This window comes from Pseudorasbora parva, chromosome 17 (assembly GCF_024679245.1).
Source record: "Pseudorasbora parva isolate DD20220531a chromosome 17, ASM2467924v1, whole genome shotgun sequence".
Classification (NCBI taxonomy): Eukaryota; Metazoa; Chordata; class Actinopteri; order Cypriniformes; family Gobionidae; genus Pseudorasbora; species Pseudorasbora parva.
The window spans coordinates 16,932,915-16,950,937 of NC_090188.1; the positions used below are offsets into that span (position 1 = coordinate 16,932,915).

The 18,023-nt window shown below is 35.7% G+C and overlaps 2 protein-coding genes across 7 annotated transcripts in view; one reads left to right on the forward strand and one right to left on the reverse strand.

Annotated features, from left to right (window-relative positions):
• The first annotated feature begins 484 nt into the window (after positions 1-484).
• Positions 485-14,521, forward strand: nfkb2 (nuclear factor of kappa light polypeptide gene enhancer in B-cells 2 (p49/p100)). 2 transcript variants are annotated; one of them, XM_067421830.1, is made up of 24 exons: positions 485-857; positions 1,322-1,385; positions 3,455-3,494; positions 4,055-4,124; positions 4,259-4,299; positions 4,538-4,636; positions 4,717-4,868; positions 5,031-5,143; positions 5,272-5,430; positions 6,244-6,348; positions 6,437-6,525; positions 6,639-6,777; positions 8,292-8,429; positions 8,550-8,720; positions 8,817-8,958; positions 9,474-9,588; positions 10,005-10,212; positions 10,326-10,495; positions 11,125-11,227; positions 11,586-11,806; positions 11,920-12,001; positions 12,094-12,257; positions 13,721-13,832; positions 13,933-14,521. In XM_067421830.1, the coding sequence occupies exons 2-24, from the start codon at positions 1,369-1,371 to the stop codon at positions 14,007-14,009; spliced, it is 2,727 nt and encodes a 908-aa protein (XP_067277931.1). In that variant the 5' UTR covers positions 485-857; positions 1,322-1,368; the 3' UTR covers positions 14,010-14,521. The 2 variants fall into 2 exon arrangements, with proteins under 2 accessions (XP_067277931.1, XP_067277932.1); XM_067421831.1 differs by lacking the exons at positions 485-857; positions 1,322-1,385 and adding an exon at positions 3,105-3,242.
• A 305-nt stretch (positions 14,522-14,826) lies between these two features.
• The window catches only part of psda (pleckstrin and Sec7 domain containing a), a 31,810-nt gene continuing 28,613 nt past the window's right edge, over positions 14,827-18,023 (reverse strand). For 3 of the 5 annotated variants that reach the window (XM_067420970.1, XM_067420969.1, XM_067420968.1), the window contains exon 13: positions 14,842-17,967. In XM_067420970.1, coding sequence (XP_067277071.1) covers positions 17,653-17,967 — 315 coding nt within the window. In that variant the 3' untranslated portion in view covers positions 14,842-17,652. Of the gene's footprint in view, positions 17,968-18,023 lie in introns of all 5 variants that reach the window. The other 2 variants (XM_067420966.1, XM_067420967.1) reach the window with 2 other exon arrangements.

Consider the following 18,023-nt stretch of genomic DNA (forward strand, 5'->3'; position numbering starts at 1 on the left):
TATCATGTCTAATTTTCAAAACACGCAAATATTTTTTTCGAAATATTTTTCAGCTTGAAAAAGCCCACCCATATTTTTTAAGGACAGCCAAGTTTTAGCCCTTGTACCAATGTATCCTTAATGTTGGTTAATAAAATATTAAAACCTAATAAAAAATAAATAAGTATGATCTTCAGGAGAAAAATTGTGTTTTCTACATTTTTTCTAAATATTTTTCAGCTAAAAAAGCCCACCCATACTTTTTAAGGACAGCCAAGTTTTAGCACTTGTACCAATGTATCCTTAATGTTGGTTAATAAAATATTAAAACCTGATAAAAAAATAAATAAGTATGATCTTCAGGAGAAAATTTTTGATTTTTACATTTGAAATAAGAACTGTATATTAAGTGAACAAATACTCTACGTACTTAACATTTGCAGCAATTATCTGTTGTATTCGTACTGTTATCGTTATCATATTGTAATTATATTGGACTTTGCTATATGCTTTAAGTATGGAGAGAGAATTTTTTTGATTAGCAGAACATCTGATACACGAGCGGAAGTTTTGGAGAACATGCAAATTACGTTCTTTCTAAGAACCAATCAAAACACTGCTGTCACGCCACGTGATTTTGGAATTCCCCTTGAGTTCGGGGCTTTCCAGTCAGTAGCAGTCGACTCACGAAAGCGTACGTTCGCATGGAGTTCACTAAATACTATAAAGAAACTGGAACAAATTAATTGGATGGATGCTGGTCCATTTTGTTTGTTTGTTTTTTCCCCCAGGCTTTTGCTAAGATTTTAGCAGTTGTTTACTTAGATCGACGTCGAATAGAAATTACACGAAAATCAGCAACGTTACAGTTATCCGAGGTAAGTGGTGAAGTAACTTTACATAATACATTATTATGTATAACGAAATTAGCATTATTACTGAACAGTTTTGTAACAAGGCATGTAGGTCTTTAAATAGTAGATAATAATAGACTGCTTTCTTATTTGGGAATAATGACTCAGATGATTAGGGTGCATGGATAAATCTACTTTAATATGTTTTGAGAAAATTACATTACAGAGATGCCGTGCATTTCATATGGCGTGCACTCCGTGCATACAGCAATATTGCAAATTAATAATAAAACCGTAAAAAAAATTCTGTTGTCTGTTATCTATAGTGTGTACAAGTTTTGTCCCGTGTATTTTGTTGCTGTTCATGCAAGGCTGCGGGAAATTCCCACCAAAAGTCAGATGTACTTTTTGGATCTGACTTACATGTGCAGGGGAATCACGTCCCCATCACACACTGTGTAAGCGCTTATCATTTCAATCTTTTTCAGACCGTCAGGAGTTCAGAGTCGGTTCGGATGACCCTGTAGAAAACAGAATGGCTGGAGCACTAAGGTACAGATTTTCTTACACTATTGTTGTGTGTGTCTCTCATCTTATGTCTTCTGGCTATATGTGCAGCATTTAACTTGGATTCCCAGAAATTATGTGTTGACTGACAGCTCAGACTATGCATGCTTCAAATGTTCACAAATGTAGGGTGAATTCAAGGTGATTGCGACAAAAAGAAAAATGCCATTGCGATGATTACATAGCGCATATACTGTAACTATAGCCTTAAAAGTAGTCAGATTTGCATATTGAAAGAAATGTAATATGTAAATGATAAGAGGGTTTGCAAACTGGTCCATTTACCTTTCAACTTCATGCATATTGATGAGCTGAAACGGTTAAAATTTCAGGTTTATTGTGATTTTACTAGACAAGTCACCTTTATTTCTATAGCACCTTGTACATTACATTTATATTTTACATTAAAAAGTAGTCTTAACATTTAGTTAAATTAAATATTCTAGTCACATTGTAGTGTATGTGATGTTTAATTGTTTGTTTACAGTAAGTAACTAAGAGTGTCAATAAAATAAACAACCAAAAATTAATTTTGTGATTCCAAATGTTTTTAAGAAATGTGTATTTTCAATTAGAACAACAGCTTGGTAGATTAACATTTGTTTTGTTTGTTGTTGTTGTTTTATGTTTGTTAGCACTTTACTTAAGTTGGATTATGATAATATAACTTTCTTAAATAAATGAGCCATTTTGCCCCTTTGGATGTTTACTGAGGCCTCATGGCCTGCCTGGTTGACATCCACTGTTTTAGATTGACGACTTTTATATTTCTTAATGAATCTTCTTGTCTATATTTGACACTCTACAAATTTAGGGGTTGTTTGACTGAAGTGAAGATGTTATCATTTCACAGAAGAAGGAGAGGATGTGGTTGTGATCCAGAAGAGTTTTAATCTCTTTTTTAGTGACGTAAGGATTTGTGTTCACTCAGAATGAGCCCTGACACCTCAGATAGAAAACTCATAGTTTACTCTTCTAGTTGTCCCATTGGTTTAAGTGAAGAATGTGTGGTACTATAGAACAATCTTAGTACAACTCACCCTGAGCAGTAAGACGCTTCCTCATTCCTGTCAGTTGCAGTTTAAGTAAACGCTTGTGCAATCCTGTCATCGATCGTATCTAGTATTATTAATGCTTCAAATGAAACAGCACATAATTTCTGCGGCATTTATTAGTAAATTGATCATTTAGAGATCTTCATCATAATTTCCTGTTTGGTTAACAGTGGAAGTGTGTGTGGCTGGGTTTAAAGATTTGTGGCTTTAAAGGCAGGCCAACAGATGGGGGGCAATCCCCGTCTTTCAGGGCTTTTCTCTTGGTTGCTGCATTGACGACACTATGTAGATATCTGACTAATCCAGTTACACCAATTGTTTTAATCCGAAATATGTTTATTTTTAGTAAATTACACATACATGGAATTGTTTTTCCCTGAATTGACTCTTAGTACTAATAAAAAGGAATCATTACAGGAATTTTATTTCAAAAGTACCTTAAAGGAAGAGAAGGGAATTTGAAAAAGCCTTTGGAAAGTTGAGGAAATTTAGATATGAGAAGGCTTGATATCGGTGTGAATATGCATGTACCTGCATTTCTCAGGATTTGACATCAGTGGCAGCAGTGAGCTGGTATTCTGGGGGCTTTCCTCTGTTTTTTTTCACTGCCTTACTTCCTGGAAGTAACGCAAGCGAGCCAGACAGAAGGAGGGAGGCAGATTAAAAAAAGAAAAAAAATCCAGTGCGCACACATCCTTGTTCTTACACCGAAAGTGAAACAGATTTTTTTGAGTCTTTTGTCTTAAACGGGGAGCCTCTTTCTCTGCATTTTGGTTTATTGGATAGGGTAAGTGTACGCCTTCTTGTGTGAAGGTCAGAACACTGTTGTGGGGAAAAACTGGGGAAATTAAACGTGGGTTTGTAGCTCAGTTGATGTTTTGATTCAGCATGCTAACTGTATTAGAGCACCTCACCTCACGGGTTTTTTTTGGAGTTCTGGGTTTGTCTCTGTGCGAGACGGTCTCAATAATAGTCTTCTCTTTTTCTTCTTCCTTACAGGATGGAAGATATGCAGTATCAAATGAAGTTTGACAATGAGGTGAGCTGCATTTTGTCAATATATTGCTGCTGTTGTTTGCTAACTTGCAACAGATTTTTAGTTTGGAGTTGTGATCTTTAGAAATTTTCATTTAGGATGCACAATATATATGTAGCATATCGGTTATCTCTCAATCTTTGATATTTTTTAAAATAATTGATATCAGCTGATATTACATCTTTCTTTTTTAACAACCCTAACTTAAACCAAATCTTAAAAAAAAAAAAAAATTAATAACACTGTTAAATGTAATGTTTTACACATCTCAAAATGCATTTTGTACATTGTAATGCTGTGATGCCTAAGTTCACTTGTGGTGTTATTTTATTTTATCTATTTAGACAAAATTTTATACATTTTAATATCAGGGCATATTTTTCAATTATTATACCATACAACTTATTAATAGCTTATTGGAACTGGATAGAATTATATAATTGGTGTAACCTTCCTTTTAATCATCATATACATTATGCTTTATGCTAAAGGTTTAGGTTTAATACACATAATTATAATTTTGATCAAAAAATACTAACAGTTTGCATCTTCGGTCTTTACAGTTTATGGTGGACCTTACATATCTGCATGAGCCTTTTGACGTGAAGCCTGAACCTTTTGTGACAGAAACAGGTAAGTTAACTTTGCCAAATGCCTTGCCTTATGAATGTATTTTATGATGAGCTTTTGATGCTTTCGTGTGTGTGGTGTTCTTTTAATGTAAAATGAAAAGAAGGCTAATTTATTGTATTTGATCTTTATTTCAGTTCATGGGCCTTACCTACAGATAATTGAGGAGCCAAAGCAGGTACGTCCACTTTGGTCTTCACATGCTTTTTGCTTCTTCCACTCTGTTTGACAATTTTCAAGATTTATAAAAGTATTTAAAATCAGGCATTCAGGTCACTTTGTAAACATGTGTGATGTATTACAATGAATGTGAAAACTATGTGGGATTATTCCAGAAAGTATGCAGTGGAATTCCCCAAAAACAGGGTTTTATCAGTGAGTAAGGAGTTATGTAAATAACTCTGTTTGTGTTACAGAGAGGATTCAGATTTCGTTATGAATGTGAGGGCCCATCCCATGGTGGTCTACCGGGGGCCTCCAGTGAGAGGAACAGAAGGACGTATCCCACAGTCAAGGTGGGCTTTGTAATGTGGAGATGTATCTACGTACTTAAATAAACAGTACATTTATAAACGCACACATTCTCCCTCTAAAGGTGTCAAACTACGTGGGCCATGCTCGCGTGGAGGTTCAGCTAGTTACTCACACAGACCCCCCTCGTGTTCATGCGCACAGCCTTGTGGGTCGCCAGTGTACTGACAATGGGGTATGCTCCATTGATGTCGGGCCTAATGATCTCACAGCACAGTGAGTTAACACTATTACTGTTCAACATGCTCATATGATCTCTTTCTTTGTTATTATGATCGAAATGAATTGCGTAAGGCATTGTGTGCATATCATCTGACACTTGATTGTTGTTTGTGTAGTTGTGCAATCTGTATTCATTATCACATCCTCTATGTCTAGATTCAGTAATTTAGGCATCCTCCATGTTACTAAGAGAGGAGTGGTTGAGGTATTATCGAAAAGGCTGAGAGAAGAGAAGAAGAGGACGAAAGAGCCTGGATATAAGTTTAGTGGTAAGACTAATTTAAAAATATATATATTATTTTTTTATTTTTTTGTATTATTCAACTATACACACTTTATTGAATGTTTACTGCTTGTATCGTCATTTATGTTTTCTTTCTCTATATCACTCATTCAGAGGCAGAAGAACAGGCTATTGTGCAAGAAGCCAAAGAATTGGGCAAAAACATGGACTTAAACATTGTAAGATTAAAGTTCACTGCTTACCTGCAGGACAGCAATGGGAGTTTCACAAGAGCATTGAAGCCGGTTGTTTCCAACCCAATCTATGACAGCAGTAAGTCCTGCCATACAACATAAAATAATAAATTAAATTCAATCATAACAAAAAACATGCCTCACATTGACCTCAAAATATCTACGCACTAATATTATTTAAAAAGAAGACGAATTGATATTTTAATCAAGAGACTGCATAGTTTATTTGTTATTTATTTCTGTAATTTTATCATTTAGATGTCATTGTAGAATTTCCTGACTTTACATTTCATTGGTCACTTTTTAGGCATACTATTTTTCTTTTGGCAGTGGAATATAATTATTAATAGTACCTAATATAATCTACATTGCTTTGAGAATGTTGTGTTAAGTCTCTAATTAGTTATAGCTTGGGGTATTTTTTTAAGACAAATTCAGCAAATATGCATTAAATTGATTGAACGTGACAGTGAAGGCAAGATTGCTATTCGTTTTTTCTTTTCTTTTTTTTATTCTTCAGAGAATAAAGTGTCTCATGGTTTTCAACTTTTCACAAAAATATTAAGTAGCACAACTGTTTTCAACATTGATCATAATAAGAACTTTGATTGAACACCAAATCGGCATATTAAAATGATTTCTGAAGGATCGTGTGATCCTGAAGACTGGAGTAATTATTCAGTCATCACTGGAATAAATAACATAATATGCAAAATATAAAACGTTTGTTTTAATTTGTACATTATAACATTTTAACATTTCACAATATTACTGTTTTTATTGTATTTTTGATTAATGCAACCTTAATGAGTATAAGATACTTCTTTAACAAAACATTAAAAATCTTGTAATATTTTGTACTACTTTTATATTTCGACTGCTCTTTACCCAGAATCACCAAATGCTTCAAATCTGAAGATCTCCCGAATGGATAAAACTTCTGGATCAGTTCTGGGAGGAGAAGAGGTCTTTCTACTCTGTGATAAAGTTCAAAAAGGTTATTATGATTTTCTGATTTAAAAAAGGATAGGCAGTCATTCACAAATGTTTTAAATCAAGTGATGTTTATGCTCTTTTGTTTCCAGATGATATTGACATCCGTTTTTATGAGGAGGAAGATGATGGCGGATGGGAGGCATTTGGAGACTTCTCCCCCACTGATGTCCACAAACAGGTGTGTTATAAATTAACATGCATAAAAACGTTTAAAATGACTGGATTTCACCATTGAATGTAGTTTAACCTTTTACATAAAACCTTCACCGACACTGTTTTTAATCCCATCAGTATGCGATCGTGTTTAAGACGCCACCATACCGCTGCACAGATATCGCACGCCCTGTCACAGTGTTCCTGCAGCTCAAAAGGAAGAAGGGAGGTGACTGCAGCGAACCCAAGCAATTTACTTATATTCCACACAATCAAGGTTAGTAGTGCTGTGCAAAACATCGGTGCCCCTGTTGTGCTATTTTAATGGTTCCTAAATTTGTAGGTCTCCTAGAGTAGGTTCCATGGTATCCAAGAAAAAAAAAAAACACATTTTCCTCATATCACATCACCTAATTTCTCAAAAAGTCTGACACCTTTAAAAGATACAGTCTCTCTAAACGCCTCCTTTACGAGAGCCTACTCTGCTCTGATTGGTCAAGCGGCCCAGTCTGTTTTGATTGGTCTGCAGAGCATCGGAAACAAAACGTCCATTACCATATCTGATTTTCAGCTCTGCAGGCTTCCTCACCACCTGTATATACAGTGTAACGAACAGTAACAATGGCGTCGGTTTTACCGTATCAATTCCAGTGCGAGTCATTTACATTTATGCATTTAGCAGACGCTTTTATCCAAAGCGACTTACAACTCAGGAGTACAGGGGCGATCCGTCAAGAAGAGGCAAAGAAACTCAAAAAGTGCCCTAAATACCAAGATTTGTATACTACTCAGATTAGCAAAAACCAGAAAAGGGAAGAAGAAAAGAGAAATAGAGGAGGAGGTTTTTTTTTTTTTTTTTTGTTTTTTAATGATACATTTTTATGATTTTTATTTTTTATTTTTTAAATGATTTACAAGTCCTCATCCTTTTGAAGTGCTTTAAAATGGATTTGCAGTGATGAAAATAGTGTCTTCTCGACATACAACTGCAGTATTTGATTGTGAGTCAAAGTAGACCTTATTCGCGAGCATCCAATAAAGAACATAGGCTGCCATTATGCAAATGCGTTACATTGTTACGTTGGTATGTAACAGGAAGTGAGACGGAAGTTGCTGACGACTCATTTTAGCAGTTTAGAATCGATTCTTTCTTGAGAAGACAATAACTTTATTTGTGGTGCACTTTGATCTTTAAATCTGCAATTAACATTCACAAACGGCACAATTTTACACACTGCGGTAAAATTCAAAAAGCATAAGAGGGGCAATTTAAGACTGAATATCACTACAAACTACTACATATATATGTTGCTCCACTCACTTACATGAAAAAGTTTGTTGTTTGTAAACAATGTTTCTTATGTACACCAAGGATACATTTATTGGATCAGAAATACAGTAATATTGTGAAATATTGTTACAGTTTTGTTTTAATATTAAGAAATGTAATTTATTCCTTTGGCAAAGCTGAATTTTTAGTATCATTACTCCAGTCTTCAGTGTCACATGACCCTTCAGAAATCATTCTAATATGATGATTCGGTGCTCAAAAACATTTCTTATTATCAAGATTCTTTGATTAATAGAAATCTTTCTATAGAAATCTTTTCTAACATAAATACATTTACTGTCACTTTTGATCAGTTATGCAACTTTTAAGAATAAAAGTATTAGTTTCTGTAATTAAAAAATAACACCACCGTTTACGGTACTGTAGTCGATTAAACTTTATTCTCTTCACTATTATTCTTTCTCATATTTGCTAACATGTTGTCTCCTGTTCCCTCTTAGACAAAGAAGAAGTTCAGAGGAAGAAGATGAAGGCACTTCCTCAGCCCTATGATCACTGGCGGGGGGGAGGACCTCAAGGAGGAGCAGGGGCCTTTGGAGGTCCTGGATCTGGAACAGGAGGAGGTGGAATGGGAGGAGGTGAGACATTTGAAATCTCTAAACTCAGAGGTAACCCATGTAGATGGTTAATTTAGTTATTTTGGTGGCATGTCAGCAAAAGTGTTCATATATGTATCTTTGTGTCAATTATGCCCTTAGGTTTTCAATATAATCATCCGATGGATGGTTCAGGGTTTTTTAGCTGTGGTGGGTTTACTGGAGGGACACAGATGTCAGGCTCCACCCCACAGACTGATGGATCTCAGAATCAGCCAACAAACAAACAAGCTCAGTTTGGCTCTCAAATGCAACAGCAGCTCTTTCAGATTGGTGAGCATAACTACCTTTCAGGTACCATTAAAATCAAGACATTTTTAGGTGCATATGCATTCAGTGATGCATGTTTCCTTCCTGTGTTGTTTCCAGCCACAGTTCTGCAGAATCGTGCCACTTTGACTGCAAAGAACACGGCTCGTGCTTTGTTACAGTACTGCAGCACAGGGGATGTGCGCCCCCTGCTGGTTCTGCAGAGACATCTGTGTGGAGTGCAAGATGAGAACGGAGACACGTATGTCTTTTTCACATAACTGCTTTTAAAGGGATAGTTCACCCAAAAATGAAAATTCTGTCATAATTTACTCACCCTCATGTTGTTCCAAACCTGTATGAGTTTCTTTCTTCTGCTGAACACAGGGGAAGATATTTTGAAGAATGTCAGTAACCAAACAGTTAACTGGAGCCATTGACTTCCATAGTAGGAAACAAATACTATGGAAGTCAATGGCTCCAGTTAACTGTTTGGTTACTGACATTCTTCAAAATATCTTCCCCTGTGTTCATATGAAGAAAGAAATTCATACAGGTTTGAAACAACTTGAGGGTGAGTAAAGGATGACAGAATTTTCATTTTAAAGTAAACTATCCCTTTAAGAATCTGCTAAATGAAAACATGTACATGAAATTTGTATGGTGTAGTAACTATAATAAAAACTACTAAAATTTTAAACTTTTAACACTGATACAGACATGCATTGGTACTGAATGAAGTTTGTTTAAATCTGTGTTGTATTTATTTTCCCATAGGCCTCTGCACTTAGCCATTATTCATCAGCAACCTGCTGTGGTGCACCAGCTTATTCAGGCCCTGAACAACACCCCTCAGCAGAAATTCATCAACAAACTCAACAACCTCAGTCAGGTAATTTAGCATCTATATGCTGAAAAAAAGTCCAAATAGCATATTTTCTTAGCAATAGATGCTATTTACACTAAGTTCTATTGACACCATGTAAAAGTAGCAGTTCTTTGCAATATGTGTAAATAGTAATTAGATGGTATTTACACTTTATTTTGGCAGATATATATATATATATATATATATATATATATATATATATATCTCTATCATATTTGTGCCTCAGTATTTTTGTACATTTAACAGGATGCAATAATAAGTGTAAATTATTATATTTATTAAAATTATTAAATGGATGCCACCTTAATGAGACAATAAAAGCCCTCCATAACCCTACCCAATAAATAAATGTATTATTAGTAAACATTCTTTAAATGTTTATTTTATGAGATGCTAACGTCCATCTTTATCTTCTCCAGACTCCATTGCATCTGGCTGTGATCACAAAGCAGCCCAAGTTAGTTGAGATGCTGATGAGAACGGGGGCAGACCCGAGCCTGCTGGACCGAGAGGGCCGGACAGCGCTTCACTTAGCAGCCCACACTGGCGACGAGGCAGTACTACGAATGGTCCTGGGCCTGCTGGGAGAGCGCTATGTCCATTTAATAAACTCTGCTGACTTCTCAGGTGAGAGATACACATGCCATTGTCTCTCAGTCTTCATTTAAATGGAACTGAAAGGTTGCATGTGGAACATTACAGCACATACTGATTTTTTTTCCATCTTTCCTGCTTCTCAGGTCAATATCCAGTCCATCTAGCTGTAAGGAAAGACGGAGAGCGCTGTCTTCAATTGTTAGTGGAGGCAGGAGCAAAGATTAACATGCCAGAGCAGAAAAGTGGCAGCACAGCTCTTCATCTGGCAGTGAGGGATAACCTGTTAAAACTGGCCTGTTTTCTTATTACTGAGGTAAAGGATTTACAGAGCACTAGAGGTTCTCACAGTTCTGTCTGTTGTCACAGTTTCGGTTAGTGTTAGTAAACACTACTTTCATTAGGGCTTCACAAAGTAGGACATTTGAGACTAATTATTACAGTTTAAAATGACTGTTTTTTTGTTTTAATAAATAATATAGTCAATTAGTTTTAAAAAGTAATTTATTCTTGTGATGGCCAAGCTGAATTTTGCAGCCATTATTTCAGTCTTCAGTGTCACATGATTCTTCAGAAATCATTCTATGTCAATCAGGAATAATTTATTTATCAATTATCAATGTTTAAAACAGTTGTCCTACTTAATATTTAAGTGGGAAAACGACGAATAGAAAGTTAAAAAGAACAGCATTTACTTGAAATGGAAATCTTTTGTAACATCATACATCTTAATGCATCTTTTTATGAATCAAATGATTAGTTTCTTTAAAAAAAAAAGTTTTAACTTGACTGTAGGGTATTTTATAACAGTATCAAACATCATCAAGGTTCATCATCACACAAACTATAGATACTGGAACCGTTTCACCCCCTATTTAGCACACTTCACAAAAAAGAATGTTTTGTCTTTAGAATTGACAGTTTTACATTTGTCATTTGATACAGCTGAAGGCCGACGTGAATGTGTGTACATACGGGGGCAACAGTCCTCTTCACTTTGCTGCCAGTCAAGGCTCCCCACCTCTCTGCTCCATGCTGATAGCTGCAGGTATCTGAGAAAACAAATTTCCTACAAATTTAATACAGTTATCAGATACTTCAAAACATCTGAAGGGCAAAACCACAACGACTAGTCAATGAGAACATGCTCATGTTGTTTTGTAGCTAGAGCAAAGATGTGTCCTGATGTGTGACATTCATAGGAGTCGCTCATAATTAATGATATTTGAAATGAATAACCAAATGAAAGATAAGACCATAGAGAATAAAGGCCAGTCCAGTCACCAAGGACGATAACAATAACGATAAAGTTGTGAACGGCCTTAAAATCAAGTTTAGGTTCAGTGATATAAAGCTTTGTTTGATGAATAATATTCATGTCTTCTGCCCCCTGTCTTCTGTTTTAGGTGCTGATAAACGTATGGAAAACGATGAACCTCTTTTCCTGAGCTCGTCTTCCTCGGATGAAGATGACGAGAGTGATAAGAGGGATGTCGGTAGGGAGCTTCCTGATGACATGGTTCAGCAAGTTCACTTCATGTCGATATCCTCCACGAGGGGAGGGTTTAACCCACGCAAGAGACCTGCTGCGGGACACACACCATTTGACCTGGCTAAATGTCAAAAGGTTTGAGTTTTTGTATTCTTCATAATTGCATACACTGTGTGTGATCGGAGGAGGATGGATGAATAAATACATGTAATAGACTTAACCTTTAAAAACACCATTTTCTTTAACAGGTTAGAGATCTGTTAGATGGAAGGAAGGGCCCCAAGCACAGTTCACTCGCCCCCAAAAGGTCCAAAATAAGCACAGATGACGGTAATGAGACTTTATATGCTTTATGTTCTCAAAAACTTGACTTAACTTCTACTTTAAGCTTATGTGACTGATCTGTATTCCTCTTCCTGCAGTGAACCAGGGTTTGGACAGCGAGGTGCTCATGAAACTGTGTGGTATTCTCATTGAAGACCATGTACCCTGGAGAGAGCTGGCAGAAAAACTGGGCATGCTCACACTCACTCACCTGTTCCAGGAGAGCGCCTCGCCCTGCCAGAAGCTTCTCGAGAACTATCAGGTAAGAGACTGTCGTTGTTCTCTCGGTTTGGCAACTGCTGTTGTTACATTGTTAAATAGACGTTGGCTATGTTTGCAACAACATACTAGCATAACCATGACTTTTTCTGCATATAATGCAAACGTTCTTTATGCATGGAATGCTTGGATGACTTTGTAATATACAGTCTAGAAACCTTGTCATATGTTTCTGACTTGACCTTGCATTTAAAGGGAAAATTCTGTCATCCTTTACTCACCCTCAAGTTGTTTGAAACCTGTATGAATTTCTTTCTTCAACTGAACACAAGGGAAGATATTTTGAAGAATGTCAGTAACCAAACAGTTAACTGGAGCCATTGACTTCCATAGTAGGAAAAAAATACTATGGAAGTCAATGATTTGGTTACTGAAATTCTTCAACATATCTTCCCTTGTGTTCAGTTGAAGAAAGAAATTCATACAGGTTTGAAACAACTTAATGGTGAGTAAAGGATGACAGAATTTTCATTTTAAAATGAACAATCCCTTTAAAGTGTAACTAATGAACTGGAAGTAAACATTTTAAATCTCTTTGTTAAGTCATTATTTAACTAAAAGATGTTTCAATTAGTTATTAGAATGGACTTCTAATTACATGAGGAATGTGGAGCAAATACATCAATAAATAAATACATTTTACATTTAGTATTTATAAAATAAATGTAATATTTGTTTAATTTATTAAAATGCGTAATATTCTCAATAAAAAAAACATGTAATATAATATTTAGAAATGTATTAAAATGCAGAATACTCTTAACATGTAATTTGATGAGGTCATGTCATATGACAGCAATGTAGCATTCTATTATTTGATTTACATAATGAATTGCTTCTCATACTACTTCTACATTGTATTAACAATTATGGATAAAATGTTTATTGCTAAATTAAATATGGGTACGTTTACAGTAATGTTCTAAAAATGAAAAAAAAAAAAAAATGCATACAGAAAACAGTGTTGTCAAAACGATCCTATTTAAACGGATCCACGAAAATTACTAAAAATGCTGGGGCAGCTAGGTCAGTAGTTGGCGATGTCAGTTTGTAAAGAGCGCCACCTGTTGACTAAACATGTAATACGCATGCGCATGACGTCACCGTTTTCCACAAATTCGCATCTGAGATATTTGTAGTTTATACTGACACGATTGTTTTCAAAAACTTGTCCTTTTAAAACCCGTTTTTTATAATTTTCGTTTTCAAGCCCTCAAAAGGCTGTTGGCATGTAAATGAACGGTTTAAATGTACTAAAATGTATTTGCGATTATTTTCTTAATGTCATTGATTTGATTTGCCTTTCAATCTTTATTAGCAAAACAACTACAAAAACATATTCCTGTAGTTTGTATGTTTTGACTTGATACTTTTTATTTGTATTTGCATTTGTGTTGGCATCACATTCAGCACGAATGGTTTATAAGTGTGCTTACGTGTGTTCAGTTGAGTGGTGGTCCCGTGGACGGCCTGGTGGAGGCGCTGCAGTCTCTGGGTGTGAGTGAAGGAGTGAGACTTCTGACAGCCAGCCAACCCAGAGAGGACAAGCAGAGCTCAGGTATGGATTCACACTCTGATAGAGAAACAGGTCACCTCTGACACCAGCACAAAAGCTTTGGTTAGTAAATTGTGAATAAAACACCCTTCCCTTCTTCTAGATTCTACAGAGGACAGTGGATTTGGGAGTCAGTCCATTGGAGAGACGATGGGAAATCCTGCAGTGGGCAATCACTGATTATCAGGATCTATTCATTGAGGACAACTTGGCACTTTATTTGACTTTTTTCAGGTGCGAACTGGTGGACTTCATCTCAATAAAGTGGAAATACAGCACATCACAGGAAGGACTGAAAATAATCGTTTTGAGGTCAAAAGCCCTCACTGGTATTGCATAACTGTAAGTCAGTTGATACTCTAAATCTCTGAGGTCTAGAATGAAGTTGTAGGCTCAGTGCAGACAATTCAGTGCTTGTATCTAAACAACAAATCTCCAACTGAGACTTAACAGTAATTTGACAACAATGCAATTAACATTTCCCCAGCACGACTGTAACCTTGGAATATGTCTGCGGAATGTTCTGGTATGGATGTTTCTAGTAAGCTCTCTTGATATACACAACCTTAAACGCAAATGTGTGATCAATTTAAATCGCTTACTTTTTATTTAAGTATATATTTGGTTGCAGTTATGTTTGTTCAGAGCTTGAGTAAATATGTTTGTGTTTTAATAAAGATATTATTTCATAATTCTGTCTTTATAAAGTGTGTCCTAAATGCTGACTGAATTGGAAAAAATATGCATGCATGCAGTAATAGTAAAAAATAAATGTTTCTTGAGCACCAAATCAGCAAATTAGAATGATTTCTAAATGATCATGTGACACTGAAGACTAAGAGTAATGATTCTGAAAATTCAGCTTTGCATTATATTAAAATATAAAAGTTAAAATCGCAATATTACTGTTTTCAGTATTTTAAACAAATGCAGCCTTGGTGAGACAAAAAAAAAAAACGTGAAATCATATCTGCCCGCATCAACCTTTTTTTTCAAATATATGAATCCTTTCTGAGTTATCCTTTCAAAAAGATTTATTTTTTCTATGCCTTCAAAACATACAAACATTATAGCATTATTTTACTGAGCGACTAACATAATATTCACATTATATACAGCTAGAATGGATAACACATCAAACACAAACTAATTTATAAGAAATAAGTTACATACAGCAAAATCTTTGGGTGACACCAAACTACTTGGAGTGGTTAAGTGTTCCCTATAAAAAATTGTATATAAACTTTTTAGTCAATATGCATGTCATAAACAAATACTCAATACCGATAATAAATGTTCAAAATATATAAATAACTCTTTATCATTAAATACACCTAATATTCATAGTGCAGTGAAGCGTAACTTTTGAAGTGCCATTGATGGAATTTGGGTCCCAGATCTTGTCAAAATGATTTTGTCAGTGTATTTTTATGTCCTTAATGTCTGAATTTGATCTATACGTGTTAACAGTCGGTTTAGATCTTCGTGACCTGCTTTTGCATTAGCGTGTTGTTTTACAGGTTTTTACAATTTTTTGGATCCTTCATGTTTCTGATAGAAATAGGACAATTCATGAGGTTATGATGAGCAGCATAGAAGCTTACCTTCACTCTCCTACAAAGCAATATTTCACATGAATTCATTTGAACATAAGAACGCATCGGTTTGTAAACAGGTAGAACTATTTCTGACCAAATGACACTCCCTTGAGCAGGTCTCAGTGCAATTGAGGTATTAGATGTGGCTATTCTGAACAAACCAGCTTTCAGTGCCTCCTTTTAGTGTACGTTTTACTACAGCACTGACTGAATGAATCAAAAATTTGAAAATGAGTGCCTGAGAATTCAATGGCTTGGCCATATCCAAATGATTTTTGACACAGAGAATTTGCATCACGTCATTCTCAAGCTCAATACACATTACACCAAATAAAATACAATGGGCTCGGTTATCGTGATGACTTAACAACCGTTTCACATGATAACTGGTCACTTTGGACTGAGTAAAGTCACTCGGACATTCCAGTTGAAATAATGACAGCACTGAATCCCTTGTGAAAAAAGTAGTACACTTTAGCTTATTTTAAAAAGAGTACTTATCACAGAAAGAATATACTTTAAAAGAATATTATACTGTGTGAACTAAATTTCATGTTTTTGAAAAGTTAATTGTTTTTTGCAATAAATGAAAATGCATTATAGTTTGAATTTAAAGAATGTTTTTTTGACACAAGTAGGACTTAAGTATATCTTTATATGTAACCTAATTAATTACTTCAGTTGCCTTTGAAATATGGTTAAAGTGTACTGACAAGCATTACTACACTAGAATACAATTTAATGTAATTTCTGTTGAAAATTGTAAGTTATATTTAAGTATTTTTGTAATTACATATTTGTAATGTTGTATAATGATGTAATGATGTTATTTAAATGTAATTTCAAATAACACTAGTTTAAAGCAAGGGGGAAAAGATTATTAAAACATGATGATTTACAATGTACTTTTTTTAAAGTAAACCTTTACATTTTAATATATTACAAAGTGCACTTTTTAAAAGTGTGTTAAACACTTGCAGTTCACTTGAGCACACTTAAGTGGCCATTCAGCTTAGGGATGGGCATTTTTGTCAATTTTCCATTTCGAGTACTGTTAGTTAAAAAAAAAGGGAATACTTGGGGGGCGGGGCGTGTCTGTCATGGCGATAATGTAAATATTTTAAATAAAACACTGTTACGAAAATTAATGTTTACATGAAAATATGCCTACAAAAAATAACTGCTAGATTACCAAAAATGCATCAAAAATAAACATCTAAAATGAATAGTTGCGTGAGGTGAAACTGAAGTGAATTACATTTATTTTTAATTTTTAATTTATTTATGCTAACCAATCCGACATCAGGCACTGCCCAAAAGGCCGCAATAACCTCAGAATTTTTTTACGTCACAGCGATCATTCTAATATTGATTGATCATCACTGTCACATCTGATCACTCAGGTAATCTCACCTACTCACTTAATTGATTTCATTAATATTATCTGCCAGTCCAGTTTTCTAAAAAAAATATACTTGCAAGACTTGCAGTACACTGTATATTCAATACTACTAAGCGCACCTATTTCTCACAAGGGATGTGCTATCTGCACTGCTATTATCACTAGTCTGTCCATGGAATAAACAAAAATAATGCATTCATATTCCCAATAACTAACAAATGAGGAACTGATTGTCTTCAAACTCTTAGGCATGCTTTGAGACGTGCTTTAAGAAGGTTTAAAGTACAGACTAAATTCTCAAATGTCCTATGAGGGTTTAAAGCGCTTGATCACCTCAGATGATAAAATGATAGTCTAAAAAGCAAAATCTACAATGCTTTAAATATATAAAGTGAACAACATACAGTACATTCACAGGATAAAGAGGATCACTTTTCATTTGGTTGTTGCTCCCGAGGGTCACCAAATGAATTTAAAAAATCAGCTTGTTCAAATGAAAAGCCACGAGTGTTTTAACCCGACGATCAACAAGCATAATACACAGATAAACCGAACAGGTCTGTGGCGAAAACAAAGACTGACAGAAATAAGACAGCGTGAGGCTGGTGCTCCTTCTCATCTGCCCGCTAGCAGATTTGGCCTTGCAGTTAGTGGCCAGAAAAGCATGCTTTACCAGCGGTCTTGTGGGGCACAGCAACCCCTACCGCAGTTTCATAATCATGACGACTTGAAGACAGCCATCAAAGTGGACTGCAGGCATTCTGGTAATGCTCTTTATTCAGCCGCTGAATGGAGATAAGTAACCTCTTCTGCCCAGGTCATCTCATTGTTTGACAGCCTGTCTGTAACTGTGTCTCTGACTGTCTGAGCGCTTGGTCCTCTTGCTGCCGCCGCTGCTGCTCCTGCTCGACTCTTTGGTGCTGCTGGCATGGCTGCTGACATGGCTGCTGACATGGCTGCTGACATGGCTGCTGGCATGGCTGCTGGCATGGCTGTTGTCCTGGGGTAACGTGGGGCTGGAATGGGCCCTCTGTAGACCACCGTCGTCAAACAAACGGGCTTCAAATGCCCCCAGGTCCGTTTCCCCTGTCCGGATCTTAGCTCTCAGAAGCATTGCATATGTTCCGTAACGTGTTTTCTACAGGATAGATTAAGGATGATGTATACAATGGCTTATCTGAGGTTTAGAAGTTA

Coding starts and splice junctions, on each gene's coding strand:
- nfkb2 (XM_067421830.1), top strand. Junction 6,778..8,291: donor TTATATTCCACACAATCAAG/GTTAGTAGTGCT, acceptor GTTCCCTCTTAG/ACAAAGAAGAAGTTCAGAGG. Junction 13,833..13,932: donor AGAGGACAAGCAGAGCTCAG/GTATGGATTCAC, acceptor CCCTTCTTCTAG/ATTCTACAGAGGACAGTGGA.